The sequence below is a fragment of the Sitophilus oryzae genome, unplaced genomic scaffold, assembly GCF_002938485.1.
Source record: "Sitophilus oryzae breed Bouriz unplaced genomic scaffold, Soryzae_2.0 scaffold_1002_pilon_pilon, whole genome shotgun sequence".
In the NCBI taxonomy this organism is placed as follows: domain Eukaryota; kingdom Metazoa; phylum Arthropoda; class Insecta; order Coleoptera; family Curculionidae; genus Sitophilus; species Sitophilus oryzae.
In genome coordinates, this window is record NW_022145619.1 from 795753 (window position 1) to 819819 (window position 24067).

Genomic DNA, 24067 nt, shown 5'->3' on the forward strand with positions numbered 1-24067 from the left:
CTAAAATAAATTCCTGTTCCGCCCCTGGGTCTTTCAAACTTTTGTCAAAATATCAACATTTTGTTTTCCTTCGTATAATTGACAGATGTAAACTTTCATTTTTAATTTAGAAACATTTTAGAAAGGGATACTAAAAAGTCAAATAATTTAGCTACAATTTGCTTAAAAAATTATCAAAATCTATCCCCTACACAACATATATTTCACAACGTACAGGGTGTTTCAAAAAACATGTGCCATCTCTCGTGGGGAGATTCCTCAAGTAAGAATAAGATTTATTTTTCATATCCCGATTCTGCTTTATTTCGTAGGTACAGGGTGTTAAAGTCTTAATATTTTTTCGATTTATTACAATTTTCTTCCAAGTACTTTTAACGTTTCGAAATTTTGAGGGAAAAAGTTACTATAAATGCGACAAATTTAATAGCTAACACCAGGGACGTGCATATGGATTATCACTGGAATAATTAATTTTTAACTCTATGGGAATAATTTTCTAAAAAAAGCATGTACGCCACTGATTTTTTTTTATCTTGTTAGCGAAATAGTGTAAAAAGTGCATTCTCACGATTCGTGTACTTGACAAACATTTGTAATTGATATACAGGGTATACACGGTGCATCGGGCATTTATACAGAATTTCTTTGTTATTTATAGGAACTACGCCGTACCTACTCCCGCCAGACCCTGTAGGCCAGTAAAAAATACCGTATGATCGAAAAAAACGGCGTCCAGTTGGCTTGGAAATGACGATCGATGACATTTCCCATATAATTTTACATATAAAATGACAGCTATCTTCATTTCATAGCCATCGTTGACGCCGTTTTTATTCGATCATACGGTACTTGCTAAGTACACGTGTCGTGAGAACGCGCCATAAGAAGTTTAATGGCGATTAAAAGTTGTCTCTGAATATTTTGTCGATTTCGGCCTCCTTGATCAGCTAGACGCAATTTTATTAATTTGCTTTGATCCAAGTCTAATAGCAATCTTTAAATAAATGTAATATCATTAACTTGCGAAAGTTTTAAATAAGTACTCATTTATTCTTCATCAAAAGATATGAAAAAAATATAAACATGGGTATGGAAATTTAGCTAGCTTAAAGTTTTAGAGTTACAGGACATTATAAAATTTTTAAATTAGATTTTTTATAATTATCTTAAATACCATTATTTTTTTTATTTGAAATTGCTGTATGTTGGACTAATAGTAATAATATTTAATAATAAATTAAGTAAAATATATAATTTATTTATTTTATTTTAATTTTATTAATTATTATTCTAATCAATACAATTGTGTTTATCTCTTCAATGAGGCAGAATTCGACAAAATATCAAAATGTAACTTTTAATTGGCATTAAACGGCCGACACAATTTTTATATCAAAAGAAAAAAGTCAGTGGCGCACATGTTTTTTTTTTAAATATTCCAGTGATAACCCACATGTACGTCCCTGATGAATTTTTTTAACATTAAAATATGTAGCACTTATAGTAACTTTTCTCCACAATATTTTATTCAAATCACTAAAAGAACTTGAAAAAAATCGAAAATTATTACAAATCTAAAGATTATTAAAACTTTAACACCCTACAGCTACGAAACAAAGCAGAATCGGACCTATGTTGATATGACAAATATATCTTATTTTTACGTGAGGAATCTCCCCACGAGAGATGGCACATGTTTTTTGAAACGCCCTGTATAAAACTATGTCAAAAGTATAAGGTGGCCGTTTTTCGTGCCGGTGAGTGTATATTGAAATAGCGATAATTACTTAATAAAGACATCATGCCTTATTTCCCTACTTAGTTTGAAATAGAGGTGTTGGGGGAAAATCCCCGTTTGCTCTTGTAGTTATCCGATAGTGTTGCAATTATCTTAACTGTTCTAGTCAAGCGTACTACTTCTTGTGCTGCAGCACGCCGCCAACTCGGATGTTTTGTGAAAGTTATTGTTTGCCTTGAATTGTTAATTCGGTTTATAATTGTTTTTTTCTTATAAGTATACATAATCGATAAATGTATATTTTTTGTAACGAACTATTACTTGCAATAAACTCTAAACCAACAGTGATTCGATAGCGCTTATAGGCCATTCTTTTATTTATAGTTTTTAATGATAATCATATAGTTAAATTTAAATTTCGATTATTGGTGAAAAAGAAAGTGATTGCGAAAGTAAAATTATGGTAAGTCGGCCCGTCATATACCTATATTTTACCCGGTTATAGAGAAATTATAGAGATCTGATGCGATAGGAATTTAAGAAATCTGTTATTAAATGGACCAATTTAGCTTGCTCCCTGTATTTGTTTTATAAAAATAAAAACTATTTTACATATAAATTTATTAAATTATTATCATTAAATTATAAAAAAAACATTTTTTTCAAATTTTTAATTTTACCTAAATTATTTCTATTATTATGTACAGGGTGGTGCAATCAAAATGGCCAATGGTATGGTAGACAATAGGCGATTAAAAGTTGTAAAATAATAAATAGCATACCACGATACATATACATACCCGCCCGCGTACTCCAAAAAAGAATGTGACAAATAAAAATAACATATATTTTTAACGGAACATCCAGTATATAATTATTATCTATTTTTAATTATGTTTGCTTAACGGCTATTTTCTATAACGATTCATGTCAATTTGCTTGCTGATTGAAAAGTTGAAAAACAAGATTTGTTTAACTACCTACCTAAGACTAGCCGAGGAAACTTTTAACTTTTTTAACTAGAAACTATTAAAATTTATTTCTTCGAAAAACTACCACAGTGCGCATCATGCATGTATCAAAGGATTTTTTACAGTTATTGACCGACGTCTGGACTTGCAGTGTATGAGATAAGTGTCGCTTAAAGTTACTAAACTGATCAGTTTTGATGTTTACGTTCATGGGTGCTCTGCACCCACTGTTTTCCCCTCATGGGCACCCACGCAGTCGGCGCTCCTGATGTGTATTCCATTCAGCATACTCAGACCTTTAAAAACCCAATTTACGTCTTCGCTGTACAATAAATAGGGGAGTCAATATTTGGAGAGTTCACAATTTGCAGGGGATTTCCTATGTTTCCAACGCCGCCGCCGATACCACATTTTTAATCTAAGGATACCACCACCCGGTATAGGGTGTTTTACTTATAATACCATACCAACCGGTTTAACTGGGTTTAACAATTTTCTTAAATAACTGTATATAGTATATCGATTTTTGGTATACAAATAGTTTGTCAAAACAAAGTTACCAAAACCATTAACATAAATGTATTTTAATTACATTTTTAATTGAGAAATAGCTTTATAGAGTTGCGTTATTTTGAATAATTTATTACCGTGTGTTATCATTCTTTTGCATTGGCAAATGAATTATTGTTAAATAAATTGACATACCATTGACACACTTTATTTAATGACACCAGAATGACACATAAAAATATGCACCGTAACCAGACGTAACCTTTGAATAAGAAGACTAAGGAAGGAGCATATCAAAAATCTTAGGTACACCGCGATGGGCCTCAAATATAGCCGGCTTAAATTCCGGTTTATCAGCGTCGTTCTAATTTTATTTAAAAAATGTAAAACTATGATGTAGGCTAGACGTGGGGTAGACTCAATAATTTGTTGTTTTATTTTACGTTGTGAATAAATGTTGGTAGTTATTAAAATTGTTATAAAAATATATAATTCTAATAAAAATAGATAAGTTATAATAAGTATTTATTACCACAAACATCCGATACGCTACTGAAGCAGGTAAGTCAAATTAACGTATCTAAATTCTTTGACATCTAATCTTTGGCAAGTAATAAATAAAAGCTAAAATGCAAGAAAAATATATAATTTAATTAATTTAAGTGAATTTCATAAATGATCGGTTTACTACACGTATGTATATTATATAGTAACTTACTAGCGAAAAGTTGTTCCATTATTTCACTCAATTTTTGCCGAGATCTACCGCACGCTACACAACCAACTATTTTAGAGCCTTTTTCGATAAATCGCGATAGTGTCACTGTTAATTTAAGTGCTGCCACAATTTCCATCTAGATTTACTACCTTTATACATCTATCACTAGTAGAATAAATAATAAATAACATAAAATAAGCTCCATAAAGACTGACAAATCCACAAAATTTCAAATCAAATTCAAATGCGTCAAATGAATCGTCAAACAGAATTGTCAAGGATCCCTACCCTAGAGTGCTTTTATGGCGCTTTTTCCGCCCACCATGCATGAATACATGGATAGCATTATGCTCCTTCCTTAGTCTTCTTATTCAAAGGACGTAACTAAAAAATAGTTGTTTTTATACCGGGTGGTGCATCGGCGTTAGAAATCCCATGCAAATTTTCAGTTAAAAACGAGATTTGGTATGTCAGTATATGACATAAATTAGGATTGATTGACGTATTCAGTTGTTTTCGGTCACTTCCTGTTTCATCGGAAATGACTACAACTTTTGATTTTTAAATGGCACCCTCGGTATTTTTTTACTTTATTCGATAGAAAATAACACTCTGAATAGAATGACATATCATATGTCAAGTTTTGACATTTTCACATTATGGCTTATTTGAAATTATAACTTGCGGTCCGTAACGAAAATTTGACTCGAAATACCAAGTGTGTGGTATCAAATTATTCGTAAAAAATGCTTTTTCCAAATATTCCAATGAGCCACCCTCGTACCATTTGAAAAAATTGGCGCCGGGAGGCACGTATAGCCGCCCATACTAAAATATGTTAATAAAAAGTTGGTAGGCAGTTCTGTTAGTTTCAAAGTAAAGGAATTTTTCCAATTTTTAGCCGACCATACCAATAGGTATGGTAGACTATTAAGACTGGCAAAAAAACATTTTTTTAATTTCACTCAAAATGAGTTATTTGGGTTATAAATGACCTAAATACAAAATATTTTCATGGTGTCTGTCTGTCTGTCTGTCTGTCCGTCTGTAACACGATAACTCAAAAACCGCTGAACCGATTTTAACCAAATTTGGCACAAAATACTGTGGCACCCGAGAATCTGGCCATTAGTTTTTGGTGGGGGTGGGGGGTTGGTAAGGGGGTATGGGAGGGGTTAAAAATTTAAAAAATCGTAACTCCAAAATTACAGTAGCTAGCGAAACGCGGTTTTCAAATTAAGATTAGGAATAATATTTGCAACAAAATTTGTAATAACATCAAAATCAGTCAAAGTTGCAGTTTTCGAGATATTAACATATTTTAGTATGGGCGGCTATACGTGCCTCCCGGCGCCAATTTTTTTTTATCTCAAAAACTGCGACTTTGATTGATTTTGATGTTATAACAAATTTTGTTGCAAATACTATTCCTAATCTTAATTTGAAAACCGCGTTTTGCTAGCTTCTGTAATTTTGGAGTTACGATTTTTTAAAAATTTTAACCTCCTCCCATACCCCCTTACCACCCCCCACCACCAAAAACTAATGGCCAGATTCTCGGGTGCCACAGTATTTTTGTGTCAAATTTGGTTAAAATCGGTTTAGCGGTTTTTGAGTTATCGTGTTACAGACGGACAGACGGACGGACAGACAGACACCATGAAAATATTTTGTATTTATTTTGCCGATCTGAATAGCCTACCATACCTATTGGTATGGTCGGCTAAAAATTGAGATATGATTTTAACCGGTCAGGACAAGACACTATATAAAAACATTAGAGGATCAAATCTGTTTTTCCAAAGGCTCAGTGATTAAGAATTAGTGTTTTTAACATAGCTATGGCACTCTATATTGAAATTTAAAATACAATTTTTTATTAAGGGAGAATGTCAAAGGTTGACATATGATATGTCATTCAGAATGTCATTTTCCGTCGAATAAAGGAAAAACATACCGAGGGTACCATTCAAAAATCAAAAGTTGTTGTCATTTCCGGTGAAACAGGAAGTGGCCAAAAACAACTGAATATGTCAATCAACCCTAATTTATTTCATATAACCAAATCTCGTTTTTTTATCCGAAAAAATAAAAAAGTTATAGGGGTGAGCCACTGTTGAGACCATATAGACTTAAAATACTTGTTGAGACGTATCCGGTATATAACTAATTTTTCTCGAAAATAGATTTGTCGGGTTTTGAAACTATGCGACTTATATTATGTTTTTTAACTTAAAAATAAAAAATTTCAAATTATTTTTTCAAAAAATTCCAAATTTTCAATTTTTTTTCGCAACAGACGTGTTTCTGGGGTTGAAAATATTTGCACTTATTTAAGACTCACCCTGTATATATTTTAATAAAGCATTGCTAATGTTATTCAAACTCAGATATCATGCGACCGCAAAAAAAAAAACGACGACAGAGATGGTTTGTAAATGAAGATTGCTGTCATATGGCTGTCATTTCGTAAGTAAAATTATATGGATGTCAACGATCATCATTTCCAAGCCAACTGCACACCGTTTTCTTTCGATCATACAGTATATCTACCATTAAATTATACCAGAACGTATGTTATATAAGAGTAATTTATTTTATTCTATATGTTGTAGATAATTACTATTTTCACCACTATATATTTTACATTGCTACATTTTGTAGAAATTACCCTTTCACTATTAAATATGAGTTTAATAATTATATAATCATATTTTCAGATATCTCGAATACTGCTTGTAGCCTGGTATGTCGGAAGCATTTATACATTTCCGCAAAATATTCAAACTAGTCAAATTGTCGATTTTTCGTCTCCCGAAGAGGTGAATGATATTCCAACTAGTATCAAAGTGCAAAGATCGATCAATAACAATGTCGAAGTAGGAGATATAATTGCTCAAAACCTAAATAATAAGATTTGAAAAAGTATTTCTTTTTGTTTTTTTAGGTACAAAATATTGAAAATACAGTTAAAGAGGTGGAAGATCTTATAAAATCGAATCCACAACTTCCTAGATTGACCAGAGGAGAAATTCTGGATATACTGGAAAACATTACAAAGTATGGTGATAATTTAGGTGATAGTTTTAGTAAGCAAACCTACAGGGACCCTAAATCACTCATGTTAGTGAAGGCTTATACACCTATGGAAACCGGACAGGTAAAAACCTTACACCCTTAAGACAATATGAACTTTGGAGATAAAGCTGTACTAGTTACGTTATTACAGATTTGTTACTCATAACTTTATTTCTTTTTTTCTTTATTTTATATTATTTTACTTTATTTCTCTTTTTTCCTTTATATTTTGTCTCTTTCTTCTTCTTTTTTTAATTCTACTTTAATTTTTAGATGCTTTTTTTACTTATTTCTTTTTAGAACAAGTTAACGTATAAATGTATCCTTTCTAACTTTCTAAGTGTGAGCTGATTTACTAAGTATTTGCTGATATTACTTAATACATAAACATGATTTAATTCTTTCTAAATAATTGGTTATTTTAGATTATGGAAGAATTCTATACTAGAAATCCTATAACAACGATAGTAGATGACAAAAATGAAGAATTACAAGTTAGAAAAATACCTACAACTAGCACCACTAGCACCAGTTTAACCGATACTTCTACTATTCCTCCCACTACTTCTACTGCAAGGATTTATTTTCATAGAAAGTCAACAACGAATAGTAGTGAGAATAAACAAAGAAAAGATATTCAAAAGAAAAGACCTTTTAGAGGTATTATAAATAAAATATAGAAATAACATTACAGTTGGGGCTTGGAATCTTTGGTGTTACAATAGCAAATTAAAACACTCATTCTCCACAATACACCAAAACACTTTACTTTTGCACTGGACGCGCTTTTCGCTAACCATGTTAGCAGATGAGTTATAATAATCTGTTGATGATTCTATATGGTTGGCGCCGAAGTAAAGTATTTTGGAGTATCGTGGAGAATTAGTGTTTTATTTTGAAGAAAAAATATAATATTTTATTGTTTTAAAGGTAATGTGCAATTTAAAACAACAACGCCAAGCGAGATTAGCACAACTGAACAATTGTCTACGACCAAGATCTCATCTACGCCTCAATTAAGAAGAAAACACACACCTAATCTGAGTACTACAGAAGCAGTGACAGTCACAACTTATCATCCAAGGTAACATCCCTATTATAAAGGGTTTTTGGCAAACTGGCAATCAAGCTTCTATGATCTAATTTAGATATACACAATTGAATGGTATAAGTTAAAGCGTTGATTGAAGAAATAAGAAGATGCGCAACCTTATGGGAGATTTCGAGGCACAAAACCTGCCCCAGATGTAGCTGGCGTTACCCTCAGCCTGTCCGAGAATTCCGAGATTTAGTGTAGCTTTACGCCGCTGCGCGCTGATTGTAGTTTACACTGCAGCGGATAAACAATACTGTACCTACTGTACCGTAGTTCTTATTTTATATGCCGTGGTTCTGCTTTCAGTCGACAGAGTGAGTGGTTGCAGGAGACAGTGTTGCCAGAACTTTTGATTGATCCGTAGATTTACGGGTACAGTACGTTAATAATATGGATTTTCTATCATTAAACAATTTAATATAATATTATATGATTAAACAAAGAACGGCGTCAGAGTTGGCTTGGAAATGAAGATCGATGTTATTTCATATGCAAAATATTATGGTAAATGTCAATTATTAATCCTCATTTCCAAGCCAACTAAACGACTTTTTTCGATCATAAAAGAATTTTTATTTTTGTTGTTTATTCTCTCTTTAACACGAATACATTAATTTCAATGCATAAATGCGGATTTTTCATCCAAGGATATTTTCGTCAAACGTATACAGATATTATACATTTTAATATGGCAACACTGTCGCTTTCAGATCCACACCGTCTTCGATATGCCTTCGCTGACCGAATTAGAGAAAATAAGTGTTTTATGCGTTGACCGCAGAACTATTGGTGTCTCCACCGTACAGCATTTGAGACGTAAGGGGAAATCAAACCATCCTTATCACGAATTTGCCCATTAGGTTGCGTATCTTCCCCATTCTTTCAATCAACGGTTAAAGTTATTACTTTCGAAATCCAAGCATTCTTTCTCTTTATTTTGCATGTATGCCTTTTTAGGAAACGGGTAAAACCTGTGAAGGAAATAAAATACCCTAACCATAAATACCCTATAGACTATACAAACCCATCGCCAGTTTACGTACCTGGTACAGGTTTAAAGTTTGCGTCTCAAGCCCAAATACCGCCCTCTCAAATTAATGCCGAATTAGAAGATCTGTTGCCTCAGGAAAATGAACAGCAAGAAATATTTCTTTCCGCGTCTGATCTTAATAAAGCTGAGAGTACTAAACTGAGTTCTTTGTCTGAACCTTCCATAGAAATTGAGGTAATAATTTTTTTTTGATGATTGCAATTGATAATAAAGATGAATACAATGAATACAAATAAGATGGGTGTTTCACAAAACATGTCCCGTGAGCAGATTCCTCCCGTAAAAATAAATTTTATTTTTACATCAACATACATAGGTCCGATTCTGCTTTGTTTTGTAGCTACACTTTTCTTATCTATGGTAGCTACAGGGCGTTAAAGTCTTCATTTCGTTTGTTTTTTTTTAATAATTTTCTTCCAAGATGGCTATGTTTTTTGAAACACCCTGTATAATGGTTTCTCACGCTACCGGTTCATTTTTTTTTAAGAATTTAATTTATATACAAATTTGAATGTTACAAGTTAAAGTTATTTCCAGGTATAATAATATCGTTTCCAGGTATAATATAGAATATCATAAACAACTAGTATACAGGGTGTCCCAGGCTGAGCGTGCATTAGAAGTTTCTCGAGAACTATAATATCTAGATCGGAGATTTTTTGCACATTACTGTTTCACAACGAGGTCTATCGATTAAAAATATTTTCAATATGGCGGCACTTCCAGAAATACCGTAAGTTGACAGCAACTTTCTTATTTTAAATAGGTACCCCCATTTTTTACTACATACTTAAATTCTCTGTAAAATTTTATGAATTTTGATATCAAACACTCTATATCTAACATTAACCGTTTTTGAAAAAAAAAATTAAAATTTTTGAATGAAAAAAACTTCTGTAATAGTAAATCTGTATAGCCTAAACGACAAATTTAGTGATTACCACGGTCACTGTGGCATAAAGCGAAGACATGTGGCTATCTATTTCAAAAATTAATTTGTTCGAATGTCATATAATATTGACTGTAGCTGTCATGGAATTGAGCGATTAAAAAAATATCATAAATCATTTTTTTCAAATGGAAACCAACTTTTTTTATTTCATTAGTGAAAAGGTTTTTTAATTCGTTACTTTTTGATTGTACATGTTCCTATACCTAAAATAAATCGTTTTTAAGTTATTTAAGATTTAGTTTTAAAGCGTAATTTTTTCTTGATTTTATCTAGCTTCCGTTGACATTAAGTGTCAAAGCATCAGACAATTTATATCCTTCTGTTAAAAAAACAATTATTTGAATTTTGTATATTATAAATACTGCTGGTAAAACTTTATAAAGTGTATTGATAAAAATATATCTCGTATTTTAGTGATAGCTAATGGCAATATGACATGGCCAGATATAGTTTTACATCGTGTGACGTTTAAAGTCATAAGCTATTTATCTATGGCTACTGGTTAAAAAAAAAAAATATACCCTTTAAAACTAAATCTTAAATAACTTAAAAACGATTTATTTTAGGTATAGTAACGAATTAAAAAACCTTTTCACTAGTGAAATAAAAAAAGTTAGTTTCCATTTGAAAAAAATGATTTATGAAAATGTTTTAATCGCTCAATTCCATGACAGCTACAGTCAATATTATATGACTTTCGAACAATTTAATTTTTGAAATAGATAGCCACATGTCTTCGCTTTATGCCATAGTGATCGTGGTAATCACTAAATTTGTCGTTTAGGCTATACAGATTTTTTGACAAGTAGTTTTTTTCATTCAAAAATAAATTTTAAATATTTTTTTTTCTCAAAAACGGTTAATGTTAGGTATAGAGTGTTTGATATCAAAATTCATAAAATTTTACAGAGAATTTAAGTATGTAGTAAAAAATGGGGGTACCTATTTAAAATAAGAAAGTTGCTGTCAACTTCCGCTATTTCCGGATTGCCGTCCTATTGAAAATATTTTTAATGGATAGATCTCGTTGCGAAACAGTAATGTGCAAAAAATCTCCGATCTAGATATTATAGTTCTCGAGAAACTTCTAATGCACGCTCAGCCTGGGACACCCTGTATACATATGTTACGGCTAAAATGGATACTTGGTTAGTTTTTAAACTAGCCAGCTATTTTGCAAAAAGCGCTGTTATTTTGTTGGTTAGGTGTCAGTTTGTGGTGTTGGTTTTGCTATTTGTTTGCAAAATAGCTGGCTGGTTTGAAAACTGGCCAAGTATCCATTTTTGCCGTAACATATACAAATACACGGAATTAAATAGCGAGTATACGAAAAATTTATTATTTAATTATTCTAAAAAAATATTGTTAGGAAGTATAATTTGTGAAAATTCTAAAAATAAAGATAAAAAAGTAAATAATTTGATATCTTAGAAGGTCTAACTAGTATTATAATTTATTATTCCAGCTAAAAAAACTTTTCAGATCAATTCAACTACGGTAGCGAGCATAGTTTTAATCACCGGTTTTGCTAGTGGGGCATAATTGGGGCTATTTCGGCTATATCAAAATTTTTTAAAGGTACATAAGTATAATTTTAGAACATGTTCATGAAACATTTAATCACTAGTTGATTAAAAAAAGCATACCATTAATATTGCAAATTATATTTTATCTTTTCATAGTGTTTTTTGGTGATCATGTAACGAGCACTTTGTTTACAGTACGTCTGCTGGATCTGTGTCTATGAAAGGAATGCGGACAAAAAACATTTAAATAAACAGCAATATATTTTATACGTCGACTTGACGAGTACGTCACCGCAAATCGCTCCGCCCACTCGTTTTATTGGCTACTTGCAAATTTGTCGAATTTTTATTGATGGGACGCGTCGCCTAATTTTTTATGAAGAACATCGAGAGAATATCGTTTCCCCTCTCACGAATACCCCGTACCTACAGAACGGACAGACGTACTGTACTCACTTGTTTCGTCGAACTGCTTGAATCCGAATGAATCCATTTTTGCTTTTGATTAAATCGGTGCGAGAAACTGTGAAGCTATAAAATGTTATTTCGGGAGAGTTGAATATCCGGCAAAGTTGAGTTATTGAATGTTATTGCACCCAACAACGCCCTAATTACGCTCTCCTTTGTCCGTTGACATTTTTTCGGCAATTTTATTAACATTTGAAATTGTCACAACACGACGCCTAGTTTGAATTCTTTTTCACTTATTTTTTACTACCCCAACAGTGTTACATCACACAAACCTTGTACCTGAGTCTTTTATAGTCTCAAAAAAAATAAATAAAATACTTAAATATTACGATAAAATGTGAAATACAGACTGATAATTTCTGATGTCTGCCGTTGAAACGCTGTGGTCGGAAATTGTTGAAATTAACTGAAAACTCATAAATGAATGTTTCAGGTACCAGATCATCTTAAAAAAGTGGTGGCCGATTTGAATCTGGGTGCAATACAAGGAGATTCCGAATCTGTTTTTCCAGCACCTCATTTTCAAGATACAAACGAAACTGAAAAGATTCAAAACATTTTAGCGTCTATAGGATTATACGGCCCAACAACGTCCACTACAACTGCAATGCCCGACGCAGAAATAGTAGCTGGAAGTTTATCCCAAGATATGCAGGATTTACTAAAAAATTTTGGTTTGTAAACACATATCAAAAATCTAATTGGCTATTATAAGAGCGTGATTGTGGGGAAAGTTAGTAAGAAGATACTTGAAAGTAACCGTAAATAAAAAAAAATCGGACAAGTGCGAGCAGGACTCGCACAACGAGGGTTCCGTACAAATTTTTAAGTACATACAACAGCTTTTTCTCATTCTTCGTCATAAATCGAAAACTATACATCACAAAATTAATAAAAAACATGTTTAAGCGCCGGCGCCGTTCCTTGCATAAAGGCCCTTTTTTGTGATTTATTAAATGTATAGTATACCAGGTGCCTCTCGAAAGTGGCTCACCCCTATAATTTTTTTATTTTTTTAGATAAAAAAAGGAGATTTGGTATGTTAGTATATGACATAAATTAGGACTGATTGACGTATTCAATTGTTTTCGGCCACTTCCTGTTTCACCGGAAATGACTACAACTTTTCTTTTTTAAATGACACCCTCGGTATATTTCTACTCTTTGAATAAGAAGACTAAGGAAGGAGCATATCAAAAATCTTAGGTACACCGCGATAGGCCTCAAATATGGCCGACTTAAATTCCGGTTTATCAGTGTCGTTCTAATTTTATTTAAAAAATGTAAAACTATGATGTAGGGTAGACGTGGGGTAGACTCAATAATTTGTTGTTTTATTTTATGTTGTGAATAAATGTTGGTAGTTATTAAAATTGTTATAAAAATATATAAGTTATAATAAGTATTTATTACCACAAACATCCGATACGCTACTGAAGCAGGTAAGTCAAATTAACGTATCTAAATTCTTTGACATCTAATCTATGACAAGTAATAAATAAAAGCTAAAATGCAAGAAAAATATATAATTTAGTTAATTTAAGTGAATTTCATAAATGATCGGTTTACTACACGTATGTATATTATATAGTCACTTACTAGCGAAAAGTTGTTCCATTATTTCACTCAATTTTTGCCGAGATCTACCGCACGCTACGCAACCAACTATTTTAGAGTCTTTTTCGATAAATCGCGATAGTGTCACTGTTAATTTAAGTGCTGCCACAATTTCCATCTAGATTTACTACCTTTTTACGACTATCAGTAGTAGAATAAATAATAAATAACATAAAATAAGCTCCGTAAAGACTGACAAATACACAAAATTTCAAATCAAATTCAAATGTGTCAAATGAATCGTCAAACAGAACTGTCAAGGATCCCCACCCTAGAGTGCTTTTATGGTGCTTTTTCCGCCCACTACATGGATAGCATTATGCTCCTTCCTTAGTCTTCTTATTCAAAGTTTCTACTTTATTCGATAGAAAATGACACTCTGAATAGAATGACATATATGTCAACTTGTGACATTTTCGCTTAAAAACAAATCGTGTTTTAAATTTCAATCTAGAGTGCCATGGCTGTATTAAAAACACTCATTTTTAATCGAGGAGCCTTGGAAAAATTGTTTTGTTCGTCTAATTTTTCGTGTCTTGTCCTGGCCAGTTAAAAGATGCTCAAATCATATTGGCTGATTAGCGTATTTGGAAAAAGCATTTTTTTACGAATAATTTGGTACCAGACATTTGGTATTTCTAGTAAAATTGTCGCTATGAACCGCATGTTACAATTTCAAATATACCATACGCGAAAATGTCAAAAGTTGACATATGACTATTCAGAGTGTCATTTTCTATCAAATAAAGTAGAAATATGTCTAGGGTGCCATTTAAAAATCAAAAGTTGTAGTCATTTCCGGTGAAACAGGAAGTGACCAAAAACAATTGAATTCGCTAATCAATGCTAATTTATGTCATATACTAACATACCAAATTTCGATTTTTTTATCTGAAAAAATAAAAAAGTTATAGGAGGTAAGTCACTTTTGTGACGCACCCGGTATATAGTTTTTTCCTTTTGTGGTAGTGAACTCTAAAAACACTTATTTTGTGAGCGTGTGTTTCAGTAATCAGTAAATGACTAAAATTGAAAAAAAAATAGAAAGAAACATACTTAATATTTCTATATTCCTCAGTCCATTAATATATCACATATTAAACCTTTTTTCTCGACAGAAATAACATTTATAACAGACTACCAGCGTAATAATAAAACTTTACAAAACCAATGATTTTTCCTCTTTACCAACTTCCAGAGACATTCACAGGGATGGTACGACGTGTACCGTACGATTGAAAAAAAACGGCGTGAAAGACGGCTGGGGAATGACAATCAATGATAATTTTGGAGAGGTCAAGCCCTAGATGTCATTTAGAAAAAATGAAAATTTTAAAAATTATTTTTACTCGATATAAAAATAACTACAACCTTCTAGTAAACTGGCAGTAAACGCTGTTAAAAAATAAGAGTATGAATCAAGTAATGACGTTTAGGACTTGACCTTGCCAAAATTATCATCGGTTGTTATTCCCAGCAGTCTTTGACGCCGTTTTTTTCGATCGTACGGTATCTTTGTTTTAATGTTTGTTAAAAATTATCTAGCGCGTTTTGGAATTAACATATTTATATAAATTATAAATGATATATTTAAGCAGCCATTAATTTTAAGGATTTACCCTGTAGGACTACTTTCCGATGGTAAAAAAGAAAATAAAGAAGAAATTGAAATGTTGAGCTTTAATCCCGAAAGCGCAGAGACCAATCCCGAATCGTATGTTAGTTTTAAACCATTACCGGAGGATTCTAAGTCACGGAAGGACATGGAAAAACTTTTAGAACAGTTTGGTCTGCTCAACAGTAACGTTAAGGAAAGAAAGTTAACAAAAACAGGTATAATATTTAAAGTGTGTCCAAGAATTCTAGACACATAAAGAAAAAAAAAGTTTTGTTCAAAAACAAAAAAATTTTGAGAAACATAAAATAGATTTTTTCCATATTCAGAATTCTTGGACACACGATATAATTTATATATTTTTTAATTGTATTTATATTTCTATTGCTATAATAACAATTCACTTTGCTTCGATTTACTCATAGTGATAAATACTGTCAATAAACTAAAACATAAATATTATAATGTAATAATATCACTTCAGGAAAGAAGCTTACATTGATTGATTCAAAAGAGCCATTAAAAATGAATGAAATAAGTCTAGACGTCATTCCAGATAATTTAAAGTCGCTGTTTGGAGAAATAGGATTCGTATCAACGACGCCGAGAACTGGACGAAAAATTCGAGAACAACCAATCAATAGTGAGTCTGAACAAGTAAATCATAAAATTCAAAGTTTTTGAGCAACTAGTTTACTAGCAGTGTTTTAGGATCTAGTTTAGATTATTAGTTAGAATTTGAGTGTTTCAAGATAAGGATATTTCCTGGTGTTTTATTTCTAAAATATTTTTTTACTCTCTGCTGGCACTTTCGGAAACCTACAGGGTGAGTCTTGAATAAGTGCAAATATTTTTAGGGGCAGTCAAAGGTTGGCAGCACATTCTACAGATAAAAATAAGTAATAAAGTTCGTATAAATGTATGTCCTAAAATGCATAGTTTCGGAGATACAGGGTGTAGAAGTTTCATTTTTATTTCGATTTTTTCCAAATAATTTCTGAAGTAATGTAAATATTTGGATGAAAATTGGTTTCTGGAACTTTTTTGACATGAGAAATTTGATTTTGGTATCAATATGACTCCTACTTGTAGAGGGCGCCACCTACATATTTTTTAACTGGTTTGAAGAGTAATAACTTTTCGTCCGTACCTGTATAAAACTACGGAGTAAAAAAAATATATATTTACGACGATTTTTATGTAAAAAAGGTCTCTTGGCAAAAATAGCTACGAGTACTGGTTCTCGAGATATTTGGAATCGAAATTATCAATACCTGTCATCATTGATATAAATTAAACATGTTGATTAAATAGTTATTAGACTGAAATCATAAATTTGGAATGTTTTTGTGACAAAAGTTCAACAGAAACTGTTTTATCATCACTTCTTCGCAGAAAAATTTATGATTAATTTAAAAAAAATAAAAATTTCCCAAATTTATTATTTCAGGCAACTGTTTTTTTAAAAAACACTATTTACTCAACATGTTTATTTTTTGTCAATAATGACATGTATTGACTAATTCTATTCTAAATATCTTGAGAACGTAGCGATTTTTACCAAGAGACATTTTTTACGTAAAAAACCACGGAAATGTATATTTTTTACTCAGTAGTTTTTTTAAGTATAGTTTTATACAGGTAAGGACGAAAAGTTATTACTCTTCAAAACACTTATAACACATTATAGATGGCGCCCCCTACAAACACGAGCATATTAACATCAAAATCAAATTTCTCATGTCAAAAAACTGCCAGACACCAATTTTTATCCAAATATTGACGGTATTTCAGAAATTATTTGGAAAAAATCGAAGTAAAAATGAAACTTCTATACCCTGGTATCTCCGAAACTAAGCATTTTAGTACATACATTTATACAAACTTTTTTACTTATTTTTATTTGCAGGATATGCTGTCGAAGTTTCAGGAATACAGTTCGGACCACCCTGTATATCGACCCTAGAAACACGATTATAAGTTATAAGTTTTTCTCGCGAAAATTTCTTTGTGAAAATTTGGAATTTTTTGAAAAAATTTTGGGAAGTTTTTTTAGTTTTTTGTTAAAAAAACAAAATTTCTTGATAATATAGCAACATATAGGTAGTAGATTAAATTTAGAAGAAAGAAAACCCAGAAAAGATTCAGTGTTCTCAAAATTTAAGCAAAAAAAAATATATATATTTTTTTTATATATATATTTTTTTTTGGAAATTTTCAAAGTGAAATAACTCGGTTATTTTGGATTTACTTGAAAAACAGTAAAGATAAAATATGTGTCTTTATCGAGATCTATTAGCCATGAAAATATTTGCACTTATTTAAGTCTCACCCTGTATACATATAGATATATATTCTTTTTATTTTTCAGTTCTGAATGAACATCTGTACAAATGTTCCAATACCTAGTCATTTTTAAAATAATTCCAATTTTCAGTTTGTCAAAACTGATTTTAAAATATATAGTGTTCTATCCAAAGGTTCTATCCATCTATCGATAGGATCTAAGATAATAATTGATAGCTTGATTGAGATTAGCTGAACAATAAATTGACAGCTACTTCCGGTTAAACCAGAACTGCCGGAAAGTGGAAAATATTTTATAAAGATAGTCAACCTGGAAATATCCTTGTAAGATTCAAATATGTATCTAAATTATATCCTAAACATTGTGTAACCAGTTGCGTAAAAACCCAGTGTTAGACTGAAATTTAAATTAAAAAAAGATTTAAACATTTTCCAAACACCACAGAAAATATTATCAAAGAAGACTTACAACATATTAATCCAGCTGGATATGGATTGAAAACAAACTCCAATACACCCGCTGAAAATATTGTACCTCTAAACGAGCAAGACTCCCTAAATCCAATTAATTTTGATGTAGATGGTTTAAGAAAAAATGAAGTTAAAAGACAAGACTCAAGTACAACTGTGAAATCTGAAGTAACTGCATCGACGGAAGCAACAACTACTAAGGATAGTCCATCTATAAAAGATTTAGAGGATTCGTTCGGTTAGTTAATATAAAAAAATATACGTTTTTTTTTGTAAAATAAATTAAAATACGATCTTGTTTTAAATTATATCTGTTTTAGGTGGTAAAAGCGACGCAGTAACGGAATCTACGGAACGTGAAACTACACCAGAACCCGCCAAAACGGGTTTCTACTATTTGCTCGACTGGAATTCGTTCTTTGAAATCGATGATCAAAAAGGAAAACACGTTAATCTAAGATTTCAACCGAAAGTTGGCGACCCAAAAAGATTCTTTAGCGTTACAGTACCGTAAAATAGAGGTGAATAAAGCGTATTCTTTTTCGGTTTTGTGTATATAAAAGAGAACAACGGACAAATAGTTTATTTTGCTATTTATCCTTATTACATATTGATATTTTAGACTAGTCATTTTTTAATTAATTAATAATAACATTTTAATTTATATTTAGAAAAATAAAGAATAATAATAAAGCGTATTTTACACCTATTTATATTTTTTTAATAAATATCTCCAATACATTCTTTCTTATTTTTATGCCCATAGTACCGTATGATCGAATAAAAACGGCGTCAGCGATGGCTATGAAATGAAGATCACTGTCATTTTATATGTAAATTTATATGGGAAATGTCATCGATTGTCATTTCATAGCCAACTGGACGCCATTTTTTTTCGATCATACGGTATATACCTACCATATTTTTTCCCCTTGATTTTTTCTATGGATTTTTTCCAACGAAAAATTTTACGTTTGAATAACGTTACCGTCATAGTTAGCGTGAAGGGACGAAACGGTAAAATAATGTCCCTAGTCTCTAGTAGTCCATGATACAAAGAATACAAGGTATGATATTGCGCAGGTTGGTTACTACGTCACAGGTGATAAACGGCACCATTGGTCGGCAAGCTCCGCGCGCCAATTTCAAATTGTCAAACAGATGACACGATAAACGCGAAAATAATTTTTCAAATGTCAAGCTCGATAATTTGACAAAGATTTGACATAACTTTTGGGGTTATGTCCTGATTCTTCCCTATTTTAGGTCTTTTTTTATTAGTGGCAATTGAACAATATGGATATTTTTCTGTATGGCGTATGACGTCACAGGTGGTATGCGCAAACTTAACGAAATTGGAGCCGCTATCGATCATACCTTGTTTTCTTTGTACCATGCTAGTAGTCTCTACTCAAGAACAGCTAATTTTACCGTTCTTGGTCTCTACTATGGTCTCTACCAAAGGTCTCTATGGGTCTCTACCAAGTCTCTACCCAAGGTCTCTACCTACCACACCACTCGCACCACTGATCTCAGCTTCCTCTAGGAGCGGATCATAGAGTGATCAGAGGGTGACGATTCACTTTAGGGCTGTCGCGAGGATTGCATTTAAAATAAAAATTTTGCTACCAAAACAAAGTAAAAGACATTTGTGAAAGAACTAGGTGAGGAATATTCGATTTCTTAAAACAGTTTTTGTAAAATAAATAACACAAATGGGCTGAAATGGGTACTATTTTTGACGCGGAGGCGGCGCAGTAATGTCGGGTGTTCGATATTTACGTTCCGATTGACGGATGGCGTCTTGTTGCTCTAACGCGCATGCTCATACCGGGAACATGGACGCTTTTAAATTTACGCTACCCTTGTACATTTTTTATTTATTTAGAGTTGTTGGTAACAGTGATCAAAATACGCCGTAGGCGTATTTTGATCGCGTTGGTTAGTCTCTGGTGTTTTTGGTATTTCTTTATATATACTTTATATATATTGATTTCTTTAAAAACCATTGCACGAAAAGTTATGAAAAAGCGCAAAACTATTTTTGAGGTTAGAAAATTTTTCTCGCTTATTTTACAAAAATCGCATTTTTCCTCACCTCCTCAAGTTCTTTATTTTAGTCTAAAAAGGCAGAATATCCACTTTATTTTATAGAAAATTTGTTAATTTGGACAGCCCTAAAGTGAAACGGACCCGATCAGAGATCATAGCCGACTCGTAGAGACTCTGGTAGAGATGTTCTTTATCACTTGGCCCTGGGCTTATATTCCAGTGTACTCTTTCAAGCAACAGCCAATAAATTGAAATTGAAAAAAGAAAAAATAATTAAAAAAAAAAAAAAAAAAAAAAGTTTTTAAAAAGACAAAAGTCAAGAGACCGTATGTTAATTTTTTTGAGCTTTTTGTATATTACCTGATTGTACCTGATATTACATCAGATTACAAACGGAAGTCAGACTGTTGTAGATTAATTATATTATTTATTCATTATTTTACTTTTTATTATGAGTTTGGCCATTATTGAGAAATATAACGAAGAAGCCTGCGAGGCGGTAAGTCAAGCCGCACACTAGACACTAGATTTGTTTTTGACCTAGAAAAAAATGTTTTTTTGTATTTTTAGGAAAAGCAGATAGGGTATATCAAAAATCAAATAGCTGAAATAGAAAACAGTATAAAAATTAATAATCAATATAATTTAGATGCAGAAGTATCCAAGCTGTATACAGAAAATATAAAACTTAAACATCGATTATCTGTATTAAATCAGGTAAGGATGGACGATTTAATTATTAAAAACCAAACTAAACCAAAACTAATTGAAAATGAGTTATTTAATATTAATTCTCTATTTTTATTCTATATTTGTAGGCCATAAAGGCATGCTCGAAACCAATAATAAAAATGAGAATATTGAAATGGAAGATAGTATTTTACAAATAATAACAATAAAAAAAAATTATTTGGAAATGCTGTTAAGTTATTTGTCCAGAAATTCACATAGATTTACTAATAATTGATATTTCATTATCAGGAAATAAGCCCAATTTTGGTGATTATCAATGTAACTCAGCAATGGCATTGGCAAATCTATACAAACAGTTAGGTATGTTATTGTTTTTAATTTATATTTTAAGTTTAACATTTCAATTCATATATAATAAATTTATTTTTTAGAAAAAGTTGCTCCTAGAGTTATTGCACAACAGATTGTTGAACATATCCAACCTCATCCTTTGGTTAACAAACTTGATATAGCCGGACCTGGTTTTATAAATATTTTTTAAATAAGGATTATGTTCAAAAATACCTTTCCGCAATATTTGAATCTGGGGAAGTTAAACCTCCTGTAGTAAAAAAATTAAAGGTTTTAGTGGATTTTTCATCTCCCAACATTGCAAAAGAGATGCACGTTGGACACTTAAGATCCACAATTATTGGTGATAGTATTTCTCGTCTATTGGAATACTTGGGTAAGTTTGTTACCGCTCAAATTTTTTTAAATATATTGTACCACACGATTAAAAAAGGCGTCTCATAGATGGCTGAGGAATGATAACCTATAAATGTGAATGTATCCTATAAAACATGAATCTGTTGGGTCTGAAAATCTATATGTACAGGGTGGCCCATTAGTGGGAGGATGCCCAATATCGTCTTTGTTGCAAGATATGAAAAAGTTTATAGAGATGCACAGTATATAATGGTGCATATCCTAAAAAACATTTTTGTTGTATATAGGGTGTCCACAAAGGTATGAAAGTTTAAGTTTTTTTTAAGTTTCATCACCCATTTTTCTGTACATAATTGTATTCAGCATAAAATTCTTGCACATTATAGTACAATTATTTTATTTGAAGTATTATGGAGTATTGCCATTCTATTTCTGATTTATTATAACTTTGCCGTTTTTTTCTAATGGTTAAGAACACCATCCGAAAAGTGGTTAAAACTGGAGTGACAATAACGTTATTAATATTTGGCTATATATTCCTAAACAAGAATAATAAGAATAAATTCATGGCTGAAAATTTACATTATTCTATAGGTATTTTTTAGGGCGTCGACAAAATCGTACAAAATGTTGTATCTCTATTTTTTTAAATACTACACCCTGTATATTATTTTTCGTTTAGATGCAGAAATTAAAAAATAATATTTTTTGATTTAGTAATCTGTTCCTAAATTTTTAGAGGTTTTACAGATATTAGATGTATTATGGTATGTATACATTGGTGCGCGGAGCGTTGGTCGTACCTCAACTACGCGTACGAAACACGTACCAATAGAGGCGAATCGACGCGCGTGTGCCGCGCGTTCGCGGCGCGCCAATGTATATGTACCATTATATTTAGTACATATGGTGTTTCAATGGTAAAATCTCAGACAAAATCATTAGGTTGCTTTGATAAAAATTTACTGTTCAAAGAGCCATATGTACTACAATATCGCGAATATCTGCGGAGCCGTTAATACTTTAAGAACACTTTAAATACAAAAAAATGTTCATTTTAAAATTCTACATCTAAAAGAAAAATAATATACAGGTGTTTGTTGTATTTAAATAAAACCTGTATACAACAAAACATTTTTTTTTTCTAAAATTTTAAACCATACATCTGTATAAAACTGTTTTTAAATGTTCTACAATGACGACAATATTGGACTTCCTCACACTAATGGACCACCCTGTGTGTAATTTGCAGTTTATAATTATTTATTATTGATATGCATATTTTTAGGCCACGACGTTATGCGCATTAATCACGTTGGCGATTGGGGAACGCAGTTTGGCATGTTGATAGTGCATTTACAGGAGAAATTTCCTGATTATTTAATCAAGTCACCACCTTTAAGCGATCTACAAAATTTTTATAAGGAAGCTAAAAAACGTTTTGATGAAGATGAAGAGTTCAAAAAGAGAGCTTATGCCAGCGTGGTGAAATTGCAATCATTCGAACCTGAACATACAAAGGCTTGGAATCTTATTTGTGATGTATCGCGCAAAGGTATGTTTTTAAGGGCCCTAGGAAACTGTTTATATTTTAATTATTCACTAGCTGTTCAACACAATACAATTACAATTAGTATTAAGTTTTGACATGAAACTTCTTACGCGCGATGAGAGTAACCAAGGCCGCGTGATAAACCACGGCCTTGACACGGCATGACTTTGACCATGCCTTGACGCATGAGCTAGCGAGAAAAAAGTGGTAAGATGGTGGTAAGGATGGCACAAAACACCAAAAACATTTGATTTAAAGCAAAGAAAATCATTATAATAGACTTGATACTGTTACCTGGGTACCAATATCTCTGGCTGTGTGCTAGGGAGTAAATTTCATGCATATTTTCATCATAGGTTTGTAGCTGCTGAATAACGGTCTAGGGTGAACACATTTAGCTTCATTTGCTTAGCTCAGGAATTAGAATTATTGTTAAGCAACCGCATTTTCATTGAGTGGTTATTGTCATATTTATTTCAAATCCATAATGAATGAGAATATTCCTATAATTTAATAAATTGTAAACCACTATAATAGTAGGTTAGGTTAGTAGTAGTATGTTGGTTTAATGGCCATAGCTGCCAGGGTTATCCGGCCGGCTAGGGTTTAAATTTTTTCTCTAAATAAATTTAAGGGTTAACAATTAGGCATTTCAATAAAAGTGTATTTTGGGTGGTATTCCAAAAAATTTGCAGGCTATTGAGGAAACAGAAAAATGTACAGATTACAAAAATATATTGAGAATAACATTTATATTAAAATTTATATTAAACAGCATTATGTGTCACTGTTTTAAACATGCCCTTCAAATCCTTCAGTTTATTAGCTGTTAGTAAGAAGTGTCACTTTCAAATATGCGCACATAGTGCACACCATAAACAAAGAAAGAAGATAGACTGCCCTCTCCCTTGTTAAAATTTGACTTTGCCACCCCCATTATA

At 31.7% G+C, this 24067-nt stretch overlaps 1 protein-coding gene, 1 long non-coding RNA gene and 1 pseudogene across 2 annotated transcripts; all 3 read left to right on the plus strand.

Moving 5' to 3' along the window:
* Positions 1-1835: 1835 nt before the first annotated feature.
* LOC115887714 lies at positions 1836-18823 on the plus strand. The gene is made up of 11 exons (XM_030907210.1): positions 1836-2201; positions 6658-6816; positions 6885-7097; positions 7441-7675; positions 7946-8099; positions 9069-9336; positions 12545-12785; positions 15355-15561; positions 15828-15986; positions 18096-18359; positions 18442-18823. The coding sequence occupies exons 1-11, from the start codon at positions 2199-2201 to the stop codon at positions 18633-18635; spliced, it is 2097 nt and encodes a 698-aa protein (XP_030763070.1). The 5' UTR covers positions 1836-2198; the 3' UTR covers positions 18636-18823.
* A 1813-nt stretch (positions 18824-20636) lies between these two features.
* On the plus strand, positions 20637-21015 carry LOC115884692. Its single transcript, XR_004050604.1, has 3 exons — positions 20637-20672; positions 20744-20890; positions 20992-21015. It is a non-coding gene; the product is annotated as an uncharacterized LOC115884692 (long non-coding RNA).
* Positions 21016-21303: 288 nt separating this feature from the next.
* Positions 21304-23221, plus strand: LOC115885205 (annotated as a pseudogene).
* The last annotated feature ends 846 nt before the right edge of the window (positions 23222-24067 follow it).